Source organism: Hibiscus syriacus, unplaced genomic scaffold, assembly GCF_006381635.1.
Source record: "Hibiscus syriacus cultivar Baekdansim isolate YM2019G1 unplaced genomic scaffold, ASM638163v2 tig00110831_pilon, whole genome shotgun sequence".
Classification (NCBI taxonomy): Eukaryota; Viridiplantae; Streptophyta; class Magnoliopsida; order Malvales; family Malvaceae; genus Hibiscus; species Hibiscus syriacus.
Genome location: NW_024062882.1, coordinates 4991810 through 5008007, shown reverse-complemented (window position 1 = coordinate 5008007; position 16198 = coordinate 4991810). Strand labels below are relative to the sequence as shown.

The following is a 16198-nucleotide window of genomic DNA, read 5'->3' as shown; positions in this document are numbered from 1 at the left end:
CGATTACTATTTTCGTAAGGCCAATTAGACTCAATCCAAGCCCAAGCCACTCACACTTGGGTCAAAACTTCTTACAAGTTAAGAAATTTATTCAAGTCCCATCTTAGGTTAGCTCAAAAATTGGGGGGACATTCTTACCACCAAAATGTCAAAGACTTTTATGTGAAACAGCACAATTGAGAGAAGCATTTTGTGGCTCGGTCTTACTTATCTCAATATATGAGAGAAATAACAATCCAATAAAATGTTAAAAAAATAATAATAATAAACTACCGAGCACAAATACATTAAATTTGTGTGTCCAAAAATCTAATATATATCGCAAAAACTTGATATATTTCATTAACTCTTGTACCATCCTTCAAAAATTTCATAGATTATAAAATAATTGCATCCATCTAAAACATCTAAAGTTTAATAAGAGATCAGGAGTTTACCACGTTCCTAGATAATTGCTTTTAAATACTGTAGTGCAGTATTTATGGACCTACTATCATATCAGGGCATAATTGATTTACACCTCTTTACAAAGTTTAATAAGAGATCAGGAGTTTACCACGTTCCTAGATAATTGCTTTTAAATACTGTAGTGCAGTATTTATGGACCTACTATCATATCAGGGCATAATTGATTTACACCTCATTACATGTGCATAATTTATACACACGTAAATTGTAATGGAATACGTATAGAAACACATTTAAGAATGCCGGTACCAAATTCCATTGACTTCGACCCTATATAAGTATATATATATATATATATATATATATATATATATATATATATATATGCAAGTCATCGTTGCCTTTTGATCTTGAACACTTGAGCCATCTCACTCCTTCACGTAAACTTCACCTTCGTCTTCATCCATTTTCTTAGCTTATTTTTCCCTGGAAAATCAATGGGGAAAACACCTTGCGGTGATAAAAATGGCCTCAAGAAAGGTCCCTGGACTCCCGAGGAAGATCAGAAGCTTAGCAGTTATATCCAGATTCATGGAGCCGGAAGCTGGCGAAACCTCCCAAAGAATGCTGGTATTTACATATATAAACATTACTTCTCCCGTTATATACATATAAACTTTGCTACGTTGATTACAAGATAATATATTTTCATAGTCGATAATACGGGCTTATTCTATAGATGAAACTGTTCGAAACCCGAGACTTCTAGACTTTAATAATGATTTTGTTTGAACTGTTTAGGGTTGCAAAGATGCGGGAAGAGCTGCCGTCTGAGGTGGACGAACTACCTGAGACCGGATATCAAGAGGGGGAGGTTTTCGTTTGAAGAAGAAGAGATTATTATTCAACTACACAGTGTTTTAGGAAACAAGTAGGGTCACAGTTTTCTTTGGTCGGTATTATTATCTTTGTTATCGAGTAATGAACTTGGATCATGACACATTTTTTTTCATATCAAAACCAGGTGGTCGGCGATTGCCGGTCGGTTGCCGGGGAGGACCGACAACGAAATCAAGAATCACTGGAACACTCGTATCCGGAAAAGGCTTGTGAGGAATGGGATCGATCCCGTAACACACTTGCAACGCCTTGATCTGCTCGACCTTTCTTCCATTATCAGTTCCGCCTTGTGCAACCAATCTTTTCTCGCTCCGTCGAACTTATTAGATGCACAAACTCTTTTGAATTCAGAGATGCTGCTACAAAATCTCCAGCAAAACCAGTTCTGCAATTCTCCGTTTCAGTATCAAGCTCCCATTCAAAACGAATCTAATATGATGACAAACTGCAGCATTTTCCAGGAAAATTTGACAGCTTATAGTAATCCAACGGCTCCGTTTATGTCTGATCAAAATCTAAACTTTCAATCCATGGGTGGCAGTCAAAATTTTTCTTTTGATTCTGTGAGGCTGACGCCAGAAACAAGTCCGATTCCTTTGAATTTATCATCTACATTTATCAACGGATACAACGAGATAGAAAGATTCGATGATTTGCTGGAGTTTGAAATTCCAGAGGATTTGAGTATTAATGATTTTGTGTAAAGTATATACATTTACATTATTTATAGCTTAAATTCTGGAGTTTGGATTTGTAAAAACACACCATCATTTTTGTAATTTTGGTTTGTTTAATTTTTTTTATTAATCTGGGATAAGTACAAGTGAATATATATTATAAGATAACTCTTAATCTCTTAATATTGAACGCTGACACCCTAACATTTTTAGTGCTCGAACCCGAATTTCAAGAAACGATAATTGTTCTTTTACCACGAACACCAATCGGTTCGTACAATTTTTTTTATTGTGGGTTTGTTTATTTTTTTCATTATCCGAATAAACTATTTTTCATTTTTTAAAAAAAATATTGATATCCCTAGAGACTCTTGTTGACCTATCAAAGTAAAGATGCATAATTTTTAAAAAATTTAATATAATACATTTATTATTCATACTTCTCTTCCCTCAAAACTTATTGTTTGGTTTATGTATTTTTGGATTCCTAGCAGTAATATTTTTTTCCAGGTTAAAGATACCCATATTTGGATGGGTCACATTCCCAAGTGATGGTAAAAGGTCAATACCAATAATGTTTTTTGGGGCTGAATTACGGGGAATATGATTCCCACATCTCACCTAGGTATTTCTTTATTTCCTTGTTTAATGGGCTAAAATCCCCTTCTCTCGTTTGCTTGCTTCTACGAAGGAAAAAAAAATCATCTTCTTCGATTTGGCGAGAAAAGCTCACAGATTACACACATAAATAAACTGCAGCAACTCTAGAGTGAGGCGGTCGAGCCAAACCCTAATATCCCAATAAGTATAGGCACCTTCATTCTTACTATCTGGAGTTCTTAAGATTTTCCGTAAGTTAGTTATGCAATTTAAACAATTGTTTTGGTCTTTGGTAATTGTAAAGGTAAGAAGAAGGAAAATGAGAGATGGTGGTGCCGCTTCTAAGTAAGAAAATCGTGAAGAAGAGACTCAAGAAGTTCAAGAGACCCCAGAGTGACCGCAAAATCTCCGTTAAGGTAACTTCAAAATCTTCTATTTCCATTCATCTTTTACTTCCTTTCAAAAGTTCGATCTAAAACATCCTTTTGTGTAGTTTGATTTGAATTTTAGTTAACGTGCACAGAGAAGTAAATCTTTGACACTGAGTTGTAAGATGTGGAGTCAATATCATTCGTCTATTTGATCCATTTATTATGGTTGAGATTATTTTCAACGTTTCATTTTGCTAGTGGATGTGATGATTATTGTTTGATACCCAGTTATACTTTCAGCTCTAGATGGAAGATGGTGATATCAATTGATAACTAATCTGGTCCATTCTTATTAAAATAGAGTATTCTTTTTTGCACTATTGTATGATCCCTATTGCATTTTTTCTTTCAAATTTCTGGTCAATTGATTTAATTGCTAGAGTACCTGCTTTTTCTTCCATTTCCAAGCAATCTACGATGAAAAAGAATCATCGACCTGATCTCTGTGTGATAATTATATAAAATAATCTCCATCTTTTAGTTGAGATTGTAGACATTTTCTGCAGCAAAAAGACTGAACATTTGTTAAATATATCGGTTATACTAGACTCACAGTGTTTAATTTCAATTAACTTCACATATTTGATGAGATTTCTCTCAGTCGTTTGCCCGTGGTATCTGCTGTGCAGTTCTTATATATTCATAGCTGGACATTTCGTTTTGAGGGCACATATAAAATTTTGAACAGGTCTTGCGACACAGTTTGTTTTTTCTCACACAAGCTTTCTGTTATTAAAACCATGGTCACATTGATCCGCTTTTTGTAACCCTTTTAGTTTTTTCCATGCTTGCAAACTCTAAGTGAGAAACTTGTTTGACTTATTGTGAATGTACTGTTACAGACAAACTGGCGTAGACCAAAGGGTATTGATTCTTGTGTAAGAAGAAAATTTAACGGATGCACTTTGATGCCCAACATTGGCTATGGTTTAGACAAGAAGACACGAAATTATCTCCCAAATGGCTTTAAGAAATTTATTGTGCACAATGTTGGAGAACTTGAACTTTTGATGATGCACAACATGTAATTTAATGCATATTGCGTTTTATGCAACTGTTTAATGTATATACAATTTACTTTTGTGTTCTTATTTCACTTTTTGTTGCTTTTCAGGTCATATTGTGTTGAAATTACTCATGATGTTTCGACAAAGAAGAGAATAGATCGTGAACGGGTAGCACAACTTGTAAGAATGGATGCTCAACCAAATCTTTTGAATTTTAGAGGATACAATAATTTATAATTGTTCATGTCACGATTATATGCTGTGAAACTTTGCTGAAATAGACACAGGTGCCTCCGAGATCACTTATGCATTAAGCATTTCCTGTAATACAAATTTTGGTAAGAGAGAAAAGTGGAATGTCTTTGTTTTGTGACTATCAGCCTATAAAGTTGAACATTTAGTTCAGATTCTAGAACCGCTTCAACTCAAAAGGAGGTTTACTTGGTGCTTGGGGTGTTGGTTTTGAGTTATATCAAGGTTGAGATGTTAGTCCCTGGATTTTGACTTTGGGTAGCAAGAAAGGGCCATTTTGGACTCCAAACAAAGAAAACTGAATTTGATGGAAAATTGTAGGACGAGTTGTTTTTAACTTGTAGTATGTAAAGTTGATCAAATTCTATGTACTTTTGACATCTTCAAGTAATTAGATGGCAAGCCTCATAATAAGACAAGAAAAGCAATGCATAAGCTACCAGAAATAAGGGCCTTAACTTTTTCCATATTGAAGGCTTGATTGCGGCAGAAGAAGAAAATTAAGATAAGATATCTAGAATCACTTGAATTAAGTTTTAATTTTTTTGGATAATTATTAAAATTACACATTAATTTTGTTAAATGCATAAGTAATACATAAATATTAATTATGTACCAAAAGAAATACATAAATATTAATTTATAATTTTATATAATATATATAATTTTTTTTGTTTAATTGTATATATAAAATTTTAATTTAAATATACACATTTAAAAAGTAAATGCATTCATTTATAATAAAGTCATCTTTTTACATTTTGGTAGAAGTAAAATGGTTCATCTATTAAAATGTTCATATGCTTATTTAGTTGAATGTTGATGTAAAATTTTAATATATTTTTAGATAAATTATGTAAAATTTATTACTAATTAAAATTAAAATAATACATGATTTATTTACTCTTTTATTCTATCCATTTATCTTTTAAATTTTATAAAAAATTTATATAAAATTTATTAAAAAGTATATATATTAAAAATAATAAAGTATTATATTCTCGATGAATTTTTATATAAATATATTCATTTAAATATTTAGAATTTTATTTGTTAAAAAATATAGAACAAGGACAATTTCGTAAAATATACATTCCAGTAATTTTTTATTCCTTCAACCAAACACTGTAATCTTACATTCTTGCCAAACAAACCAAACACAGTAATGTAACATTCCCAGTAATGTGTTAGGTAATGTTACATTCCGGTAATCCTATTTCCAAAGGTAATCTTACATTCTGTGAACCAAACGCACCCTAAAAGATATTAAACGTTTAAATATTTATTTTTATATCCTCTTAACCAACAACATTACAATTCAATTCAATCGACCACAAACATAAATATTTAAATATAGAATTATAGATCATATAACTTTTATATATGTGATCATATAACCATGATTTCATTATAAATTCATTCTTCACTTGATTAAATCGAAATTAAATTAAGATAATATAAAAGAAAAATATGTTACTATAATGACGTTTATTTGTTATTATGGTAATTTTTCTGTCTTGCACCATCGAATTTGATTAGAAAACATGATTTGTATTCCTAAATTATTTTCTCATACCGCTCGACTTTGATTTGTTGGTAGTTTTTCAATAATTTGATTCCCTTTTATGTTTCATTTACAAATACAGTCAGATTTGATTACATCTATCTTTTGTTCAAGTTTATTTGATTAGATTTTTTACTTTTTTTTACATTTAATTTATAATTTTGAATATAAATAATTTAAAATATTTTCTATGTTTCATTTACAAATACAGTCAGATTTGATTACATCTATCTTTTGTTTAAGTTTATTTGATTAGATTTTTTAATTTTTTTTACATTTAATTTATAATTTTGAATATAAATAATTTAAAATATTTTCTATTTTTAGTAAAACTAGATGTTCCTATGAAAAGGAAAGAAACTGATCAAAACTTATTTAATAAGCAGAAAATACATGAAATCATCATACGAAAATGAAAGCACAAGAGTTACTAAATCAGACCTAAAAGAAGATAGAAAACTAGGTAATATGCTGACAAGAACAATGTAGAGGTACATATATTCAACGAGTTTCCCTGTCATCAGTATTCTTCTTCTTTCTTCATCGTCAAACAAATACAAAGCAACTTCAATGCCTTTGAATCAAAATAGAAAGTGGGATCTTGTCCTCACATGCCTTCTCCTAATCCCCTTTTTCCGTTTCTAAATGTGAAAGAATCATTGTGTGGATTGCTGTTTTGTTCTTCGGAGACGTGATCGACTTTGTTGACTGATCCTTTGATCCCCTTTCAACCCTTTATTTTTCGGAGACGCAGAATGATATGCTAAGGGTAGCTAGAAATAATGAAGGTTTTGAAATGGGAGCATGCAGAAGAAAAACCTTGCGGGTCCCTTCGGCTTCGCGGCGGAAGCAATAGCTGCTAACCATGCTTTACAATTAGCTGCCGATTTAGGGCTTCAAAGGGTCATTTTAGAGGGAGATTCCAGATCGGTAACAGAGAAGCTAATATCGTCATCATCAGATCGTTCGGAAATAAGCACAATCATAGCAGAAGTAAAATTTCCTGCAAGGCAATTTGAAGCATGCACTTTCAGATTCACTCCGAGAGGGGGAACAAAACAGCACACATCTTAGCCATGGAAAAAAAACCTAGGAAATGAGGACACATATTGGGTACAGGTGTTACCAGATCGAGCGGCGAACCAGGCAGCGACGGACAGACGAGGGATAGAACCACCATAGCCATTTCGACAGGTAGATGACTGAGAGAACGAAAAGATCTATTCACCATCAATTGCTTTGACTTCTCACCGGGGCTATCACCAAAATATTTAGACAGGGAGTGAGTAGTGAACTACCGGATTTAGGGATTTCAGGCCTTTTCTTTACTCTCGTCCATGCACGGGCGAAAACAAAGAGAAGAGGAAGCTCATGGGTTCCTTTTTTTTTTAGTTTTTTAGGCTTTCAGGAACCACTTTTTCTTTTATTTTTTTCATTTATTGTACTGCTTGTGTGGTCTAGCTGGACCCCATCGTTTGCTTTGAATAAAATATCCGGCCGTTTTGATAAAAAAAGCAATCATATTTTTTACCTCATAAAATTGTAAATAATTAATATATTAAATATTAATAGTATAAAATAATTTTAAATACTCAAATTTATTAATATTTTACTAAATTAAACTATTTGTATATTATTATATCTATAATTTTGAGTAAAATACAAAAAAAATAAGAATTAAAAAAGATAATTATAAAAATAATTCATTAATCTAAGGACATTCTTATCTAAAGTGGTGAGAATATAAAGCTAATCAGCCCAAAAACATATAATAAACAAATTTTGAATATAACAAGAACATCAGCGTTATGCCATGTCTAATCTTTGTATTTGATCAAAAGGCATCTTACAAGCTGCATTACACAAATGGATATATACTCTATGGTACAGCATGTTTATCTACGTTGCGAAAAACATACTAGCTGAATATAAGTATCGAATACCGGAAACTGCCGCCAGATAGCAGAGGATGTTTACGCCCACCACGGGGCATCGCCGGTTCTGAAATCTGTTTCGGTCCATGGAGTAAAGACTACCTTCCCCCCGTCTTCCACATTGGCATGAGCCAATGCCAAGGACTGTTCCAACAACCACAACAGAATCGGGTTATTACTACCTCATCAATCATCATGCTAAAATCGAAATAACCGAAATATAAATATGTATGTTCGCGGCTCACCAGCGGGGCTGGTCCTCGCACGACTCGTCCTTGATCGTTGTACTGAGATCCGTGGCAGGGGCATATGAACTTGTTCTCAGCTTGATTGAATGGAACAACACATCCAAGGTGAGTGCATACGGCGTTTATACCATAGTTTGCAAGAGTTCTGTCCTTCTCCACCACTAGGTAGGTCGGGTCTCCCTGAAAAAATCACATACTATTTACATCATATGTATTCAATGGCGGATCCTTTACCCATATTAAAAATTCAAAACTTTCTCAAGTAATTACTTATTTTACTGATTATATCTACATTTCGTATATGTTAATATATATGTGTGCTCAATCTAAAACAACATTTCACTTGTATTTACCTTCAATCCTTGACTCAAGGTTCGGTCCCCAGGGCCATGATTCTCGAGCCATTCAGCAGCAATGATATCATTTCCGATGGCATCCTTGGCAACCGTACCGCCACCGGCGCCTCCACCACTGTCATCGAATGGAGAGAATGAGATTGCTTAAACTGAACAAGGAGAGAAAATGAGAAGAAGTTAAATTACCCGGGAGGGACAAAGAAGGCTGCGTAAGGAACCAACATGAAGCCAGTGGGGAGTGAAATAGCCCCCAGCAGCAGCAGATTCATGAGCTGCCTCTTGCCCATGTCCGGCACTCGATCAGCGGGGATGCTTGTGGCCACGACCACGACCACGACACGACACGACACGACACGACCCGACCCGACCCGAGACGAGACGAGACGGCGGCGGCGGCGGCGCGCGAGAGTCCCCCTTGTTCTCTTTCACTCAACAAGGAAATGGGAAATCCAAGCCTTAAATACACTTCCCAATAGTGTTTCCAATACTATGTGGGATTGAGCATTACTCAACACTTCAAAGAAAATATAGCAATTTTTGTAGCATGTTTCCCGCTTAATCCATATTTAAAAATATTAAAACATTTTATCATATTAAAACTATATGTATAAGTTTGAATTGAAATGTAGATATCTACAACTCTTTTAATTCTCTTGATAAAATGTTTTAATATTTTTAGATATGGATTAAGTGGGAAAATACTACAAAAATTGCTATATTTTCTTTGAAGTGTTGAGTAATGCTCAATCCCACATAGTATTGGAAACACTATTGGGAAGTGTATTTAAGGCTTGGATTTCCCATTTCCTTGTTGAGTGAAAGAGAACAAGGGGGACTCTCGCGCGCCGCCGCCGCCGCCGTCTCGTCTCGGGTCGGGTCGGGTCGTGGTCGTGGTCGTGGTCGTGGTCGTACGTGTCTTCGACACGTCCGCGCGGATACTATCTTTTTAGAGAAAATTCTTAAGAAAGAAACAAATGCAACAACTTTTGAAAGAATTTACTCATTTTCTGAATCGCGTTGCGATTCTTGGAATCGCGTTGCGATTTTCTTAATCGCGTTGCGATTCTTGGAAGATCGCGTTGCGATTTTCTGAATCGCGTTGCGATTTTCTGAATCGCGTTGCGATTTTCTTAATCGCGTTGCGATTCTTGGAAGATCGCGTTGCGATTCTTGGAAGATCGCGTTGCGATTCTTGGAATCGCGTTGCGATTCTTGGAAGATCGCGTTGCGATTCTTGGAATCGCGTTGCGATTTTCTTAATCGCGTTGTGATTCTTGGAATCGCGTTGCGATTTTCTTAATCGCGTTGCGATTCTTGGAATCGCGTTGCGATTCTTGGAATCGCGTTGCGATTCTTGGAATCGCGTTGCGATTCTTGGAATCGCGTTGCGATTTTCTGAATCGCGTTGCGATTCTTGGAAGATCGCGTTGCGATTTTCTGAATCGCGTTGCGATTTTCTGAATCGCGTTGCGATTCTTGGAAGATCGCGTTGCGATTTTATGAATCGCATTGCGATTCTTGGAAGATCGCGTTGCGATTTTCTTTTCAACGTTGCGCTTTTCTAAATCGCGTTGCGGTTTTGATATCGCGTTGCGATTTTGTTGGTCATTTTGGCAAATCAAAAAAAAGTTGGTTAAAATCGTATATTATAAGGCATTTTTGGTCACTGAGGCGATTTTCTCTTATATATATAATAGATTCTCCCTAATCTCTTGTATATTTGCAAGCTCATGCATGCATCATTAATATTTAAGACTCATGCCTGTCCCCATTCATGACCTTTTTCTTTTGTTTATTTTTCTAGATGATGCAACAGCTATTGTGATTCGAATTGATGAATTAATTATTAAGATTTTTATTTGAAAAATATTCATTATAAAACGTAATTAAACTTATTATTTAAATATATTAAATAAAATTCATATATGTAAAATCAATGAATAGTCAAAAAGTAATTTTTATACAAAATGAAAACTAAAATTCAATATTCATAAGACTTTCAACTCTTCAAAGGCTAATATTATATTGGGTAAATTTTATTTTATTTTAAAACCATACAAGGACGGATGGGGTAGTTACCCCTCAAAATTTGAAATTACATATATTTTAAATTTTTTTTATGTATTTTCTATTAAAAATTTGTTCCCCTCGGAATTTTATAAATTCATCACTTCTTAAAATTTTAGAAGCTCTCATCTCTAACATAAAATCTTGCGCCTATCCTTGAAATCCCACCTAACGTTTAGTTTAGATTTCATTTTGGTATTCCGCCTTTAAAATCTTAATGTGTCATCATAAGATTATGTCACACCATCATTGAAAAATAAAAAAAATTTGACATGTCAGTAGTTCTGTTAATTTTTTAATGACGAGATGCCAAATTAAAATCTGAATTAAACATTAAGTATGGTTTTGAAATAAAATAAAATTTATATATCAAAACAAAACAAAAATAATAATTTAGGTACTAAACTTGTAGTTTACCCTTATTTTTTTTCTAGTTCACCGGATTAAACACATGTGGTAAGAAACCCTTCAAGCTAAAAATCCATATAAATAGAAATTTAATACTCATAAGACTTTAAACTCTTCAAGCTAATATTTACATTGATGGTCGATCATTATTTATGTTTTAACTTGTAAAAATTTTAGGTTTTTCATATGTCAGTTTCGAAAGGGTAGATTCAAACCCTAAAAAACCCTTGCCTCGTACAGATTACATCACTTTCCAACGAATTAAACGGCCGAGATTAGATTCTAAGCCTCATAAACCTCATCAAGAAGATCATAACTCAGCTAAAATTAGGGATGGCAGTATAACCCGGACCCGACGGGGAAATTCGAAACCCGGTTAAGTTTAGGTCGGGTCGGGTCAGGTATCAGGATTTTTTCGGGTCGGGGACGGGGCAAAAAAAATTCCAACGGGGCGTCCGATAAAAAATCCGTCGGAGATCGGATCGGGGTCGGGGACGGGGATTTATTTCGGGTTCGGGGACGGGACGAGCAAAACCCGCCCCGAACCCGACCATTGCCATTCCTAGTTAAAATTACCCAGAAAGCTGGTTTGATCGGTTTAATTAGAAGTAGAAGCCATCCAGCTGATCATAGAAATCCATTTCTCCATTAAGAAACGGAAACTCAGCAAATTCATAGCCAGAAGAATCCAAAGTAGTACTGGTAATCATATTAGAATTTTCCCAGAAAAACGGTTCCGACCAGAAACTTCCACTATCTACCTCGTATGCTTGAAACGAAGCCTTGTTGCTGTTATCATCATCTGTAACTGAGTCTTTGGTGGATTTAACCGTATTATATTTGTTTATGGAGGAGGATTGATCGCTTGAAGCTGGTTCTTGGGGCGAATACGATGGTGAGCTTTCAAGAATTAATGGAAGATTATGATCGTTTAGCTTTGTTTCTTCTTTCTCTTTACTTTTACCACGCTTGTTTACTTCAGCTGATTCTTTTTTACTGTCATATTTAGCTTCCGAAGGCTTGTCCTTGAAGTGTTTCTTGAGATTCGTGTGCCAATGGTTCTTCACCTCGTTGTCCGTTCGACCTGGTAACTGTGCAGCAATGGCGGACCACCTGCATATTTGTGAATTCTCTTTATTAATTAAACAACCCTTTGTTATTTTCACAGTATATGAATGTTTGAAGCATTTTAAACAGTACCTGTTGCCTAGTTTCTCATGTAATCTGATGATCGTCTCTTCTTCTTCCATGCTGTAATTCCCTCTTTTGACGTTGGGCCTTAAATAATTAAGCCATCGAAGCCGGCAACTCTTCCCACATCTTTGCAGACCTGAAAAACACACGACGATCAGTACATAAAACATTATCCACAACAATTCTTTCGTTATCATGAATCTGTACTCTTCGTGATCTTTATATTTACCTGCGTACTTGGGGAGTTGTCGCCAATTCCAGCAGCCGTATCGGGTGACATAGGCGATCAGTTTCCTGTCTTCCTCGGGCGTCCAGGTTCCTTTCCTCAGTCCGCTCGTATCACAACAAGGTGTTCGTACCATGTTTCCTTGCCTTTGTTCTTCACTCACTCGAGTTCATTTGCTTTCTGTTTTACTAACTTCAAATTTCCAAACTTGGAGCAATTTATACACTGCCATTCTTTGGACCAAAACGTGCTACACGTTTTATTTTCGGAATTTAATATAATTGTAATATTTTTATAAAATACCCATTTGCGTTTATTAATGCAAATAACCCTACTTTTCTGGTTCTTTGTAGAAGGTCGATATCCAGGAAAATTCAGCAGATGTCGCTTTTAAGGCTTCATCTTAGTCAAAACTATGTGTACGTCATATTGGTAACTCGCATTAATCAATATATAGCCGAGCTTCGAGGAAATATATATATATATATATATAAATAAAGCATTGTTATTGCCGCAACAAACCCTGATGTGTGCACACCATTCAACCTAAATTTCGACGAAGGTCATTTTACTTCATCAGCAGCAGTAGATTCAGCACGTTTTATTTAACCAAATTGTGTCTTGAGCAAGAACTGTAGTAGGCTTGACAAATGAGCCGGACGGTGCAGATATCATTTTTTTTTATTTAATATTTTTTTGTATCCACCACTTATCTATTATAAAATTTTTAAGTCAACATCCACCTATGTGTAAACGAGTGAGTCAATAGTGAGTTAGGCAGTACTCGACTCATGCTTGTTAAAAAATTTTGTTACTCGACTCGTTGCTCGTTAAGGTCGTTAAAATTTTACTCGACTCGTGCTTATTAAGAAAATTTATATGATGGGTAATTAGTGGGTGGATTGTTCTGGGGCAGGCAAATACAGGGCGGGTAAGGTCTTAAACCCATCACCTACTCACGATGTTTTGACTTTTTAGATTCACACTCCCCCACTACCACTAAACTCATACCCATCTATATCCCAATTAAAATAGATACAGTACAAAATTCACAAAATTACGCTCGTCTACCATCGTTGAATTGTGGTCTTGAGCTTGAAAATCCATTTTCGATCAGGGAAATGAAATATTAATTCGAAGAGAAAATATCATACCTAACTATTTGTTTTAATCACATGTGGTTAAAAATAATAGAAAAGAAAAATTAGGCACGAAAAGTTTTTGTGGCCTATATTTCTTTTGATTATGCACAAAATATTTGGGGTACAACTCACTTGTTAAAGAAATAAAATAAAAATGAAAAATTCGGGATACGTCGGGTCAGAGATCGTTGGCACATGACTATACTTCTACTAATAGACATTGATTAAGAATAATAAATCTAGTTTGAGTAAATTCATAAGTTATTTTACAATCAAGTTGTTATTTATATAAATAAATACGGAAAATATTACATTGTACAAGGAACTCATCACCTCGTTGGATATTGCTTTTAAATGGTCCTCGTATAGTGGGTTCCACGCGGGCAATTATTTTATTATCATTAATATGACTCGTCATCTTAACGTGATGAGTCTATTAAAAAAAATTATTTTTAAATTATAATATAAAATTAAAATTTTAAATTTAAAAAAATTTAGAGGAACTCGTCACGCCAAGATAACAAATTCTTTCAAATTCAAAAAATTAGTCTTTTGTAGTTGTTGGTCGATGGGAAAGTAAAATTAAAAAAATAAAATTAAAAGAAAAATAAATTTATTTATATTAAAAAAAGTAAACAAATGATCAAAAAATAAATTGTTTACAGAAAAACTACAAAGAAATTTTATTTATATCTTCTAAGTTCTTGACAATGCCGAGGAGTTGTCGAATGATAATGGCGCATGACTTGTCGAGTACGCCGGGGTCATAGGTCATCGTCGTCTTCTTCTTCTTCATCTTGCTGAGGAGGTGTACTTAACACACTCTGAGATCCACCTTTGAAATACGATGATGGACTTATGGTATTTGACGACATCATTGTCGTAACTGATTTGACTTGGTTGCTATTTTGTTGACCATATAGGATATGATCCCACTCACTCACAATCTCATGTTCTGTCGAAGATGCTTGAGTGTATTGCGATGCATCCCATGAACCTCCAACCTAAGTTGGCCGAGTTTCGATTTAAGTATATGATATGGAGGATAGAAACCGAAACTAGCCTGAGATACATAATAGTACTCTTCAGCTACAGATGTTGAAGCGAAAGACGATGACGATGGTGCTTTCTTCTTAGACTTGGACTTGGTGTATGTGGCTTGATAATGTTCTCATTCTCTCCTCTCTTGCAGTGTCATGAGATATGGTTTCCCATTTTCTTTATAATTTCAGAGATAGGGAGAATGGTCGAAATCTAGGTCCAGCGGTGTAATGTCGTAACATATGGGGGACCGATGGTTGACGCTAATTCCATAGCTCGATGTAGTAAGCATGCTTCACCGGCCAATTTTTGATATGTTTCTCACGTGTATCAATTCTATGGAACGCGTCCATATCAACGATTTGCTTAGGAATCGACTGATGTGATGCAAACTGTTGTATCACTCTATCAACGGCATGCTACTCAACGATCGCATAATGTAATAACAGTGTCACGATACACCATAACTAGGACTCCTCAAAATATTGCGCTGGCAATAGTTGATCTCCTCGTTAACATACGAAAGCTAAGAAATTTGCAAATATTAAATATCAAGGTTAGTGTTGAAAACACTTTGATATTTTGATATACCAAAAATTGTTAAATAGTTTTTACAAATTTTAAGATTATATTCGATTCAGTCATTCGAATATATAAATTATTCTTTAAAGTTGAAAGATCAATTTTACTCCCACTGTACTGAAAAATTGATTCCTATACTGAAATATTTTTTAAATAATTTTTACTAAGGGTTTCAAACTTTAATCGAGTCAAAAATGATTTTTAAGCATAGTAGTATCGATACTACTAGAACAGTATCGAAACTGTTCAAGAAGTATCGATACAGATATCGATGTTGAAGCCCAAAACAATAAAGTTGTACCAATATTACTAAGGCAGTACCTATACTATCAAAAAAGAATACTTAAATGGTATCGATACTATATATAATATCGATACTACTTAGTATAGTGGTACCGATACTCCTAGTGGTGGTATCGATACTACCTTTTGTTTTTGAAATTCCAGTATACTAAAATGGTACTGATTATGTACAATATCAATACTAATGAATATAGTAGTACCGATACCCTTGTGACAGTATACTAAAATGAAAATGATCTCTTATCCAAAACCAACAATGAACTTGAAAGTAAGGTCAAGGATATACAAGTCAAACTAGAGGAGTTTGAAAATAAAAATCATGACTTGCACAACCTACTTTCAAAGGTTCATGATGATCATCAAAAGAAACTTGATGATCTTAAAGCTTCTTTTAACAAAGTTGGAATAAATCGTTTTGAAAAAGGACAAAATTCTAAATCCAACTATGTTAGAAATAGCTTTAGACCATACAATCATAGAGGTCCCCAAAGAACCTCAAATGGGAAAGTTGTTAGAAGAATATGGGTCCCTAAAGGACTTATTACTACTAAAGACAAGAATATCTTAAAAAATGGATACCTAAGAGGACTAGATTATTGGGAACTAATGCCTATGGACCAAAAGAATTTGGGTACCAAAAATCAAAACTTAATCTATGTTTGTAGGTGGAGGAGCATTGCTACAAGGAACAAAACAAAAGTTCAAACTCATAGTACCTTGATAGTGGATGCTCAAGACACATGACCGGTGATAAGAGTTGGTTCTTGGAGCTTAATGCTAAAAGTAGAAGAGTAGTAACCTTTGGTGACAACTCAAAAGGTCACATTGAAGGAATTTGTTCTATTGGTAACAAATCTT

General features: G+C 34.4%; 4 protein-coding genes across 4 annotated transcripts; 2 read left to right on the top strand and 2 right to left on the bottom strand.

The window, feature by feature from the left end:
• The first annotated feature begins 882 nt into the window (after positions 1-882).
• LOC120142872 (transcription factor MYB41-like) lies at positions 883-2012 on the top strand. The gene is made up of 3 exons (XM_039157350.1): positions 883-1038; positions 1210-1339; positions 1433-2012. Exons 1-3 carry the CDS (start codon positions 906-908, stop codon positions 2010-2012), a joined length of 843 nt encoding a protein of 280 aa, XP_039013281.1. The 5' UTR covers positions 883-905.
• An 830-nt stretch (positions 2013-2842) lies between these two features.
• LOC120142871 (60S ribosomal protein L32-2-like) lies at positions 2843-6913 on the top strand. The gene is made up of 4 exons (XM_039157349.1): positions 2843-3001; positions 3859-4040; positions 4131-4203; positions 6650-6913. Exons 1-4 carry the CDS (start codon positions 2912-2914, stop codon positions 6911-6913), a joined length of 609 nt encoding a protein of 202 aa, XP_039013280.1. The 5' UTR covers positions 2843-2911.
• Positions 6914-7698: 785 nt separating this feature from the next.
• Positions 7699-8712, bottom strand: LOC120142870 (cytochrome b6-f complex iron-sulfur subunit, chloroplastic-like; the record flags this gene model as incomplete). Its single annotated transcript, XM_039157348.1, has 4 exons — positions 7699-7917; positions 8019-8201; positions 8375-8492; positions 8564-8712. Coding segments are annotated over 4 exons (555 nt in total), but the record flags the coding sequence as incomplete, so codon positions are not given.
• Positions 8713-11431: 2719 nt separating this feature from the next.
• LOC120142715 (transcription factor MYB4-like) lies at positions 11432-12419 on the bottom strand. Its single transcript, XM_039157228.1, has 3 exons — positions 12276-12419; positions 12053-12182; positions 11432-11965 (listed from the first exon to the last, which is right to left on the bottom strand). Exons 1-3 carry the CDS (start codon positions 12406-12408, stop codon positions 11455-11457), a joined length of 774 nt encoding a protein of 257 aa, XP_039013159.1. The 5' UTR covers positions 12409-12419; the 3' UTR covers positions 11432-11454.
• Between the last annotated feature and the right edge of the window lie 3779 nt (positions 12420-16198).

Coding starts and splice junctions, on each gene's coding strand:
- LOC120142872 (XM_039157350.1), top strand. CDS start 906: ATGGGGAAAACACCTTGCGGTGATAAAAATGGCCTCAAGAAAGGTCCC. Junction 1,039..1,209: donor AAACCTCCCAAAGAATGCTG/GTATTTACATAT, acceptor TGAACTGTTTAG/GGTTGCAAAGATGCGGGAAG. Junction 1,340..1,432: donor CACAGTGTTTTAGGAAACAA/GTAGGGTCACAG, acceptor TATCAAAACCAG/GTGGTCGGCGATTGCCGGTC.
- LOC120142871 (XM_039157349.1), top strand. CDS start 2,912: ATGGTGGTGCCGCTTCTAAGTAAGAAAATCGTGAAGAAGAGACTCAAG. Junction 4,041..4,130: donor CTTTTGATGATGCACAACAT/GTAATTTAATGC, acceptor GTTGCTTTTCAG/GTCATATTGTGTTGAAATTA. Junction 4,204..6,649: donor GTGAACGGGTAGCACAACTT/GTAAGAATGGAT, acceptor GGGAGCATGCAG/AAGAAAAACCTTGCGGGTCC.
- LOC120142715 (XM_039157228.1), bottom strand. CDS start 12,408: ATGGTACGAACACCTTGTTGTGATACGAGCGGACTGAGGAAAGGAACC. Junction 12,183..12,275: donor ACAACTCCCCAAGTACGCAG/GTAAATATAAAG, acceptor TGTGTTTTTCAG/GTCTGCAAAGATGTGGGAAG. Junction 11,966..12,052: donor CATGAGAAACTAGGCAACAG/GTACTGTTTAAA, acceptor ACAAATATGCAG/GTGGTCCGCCATTGCTGCAC.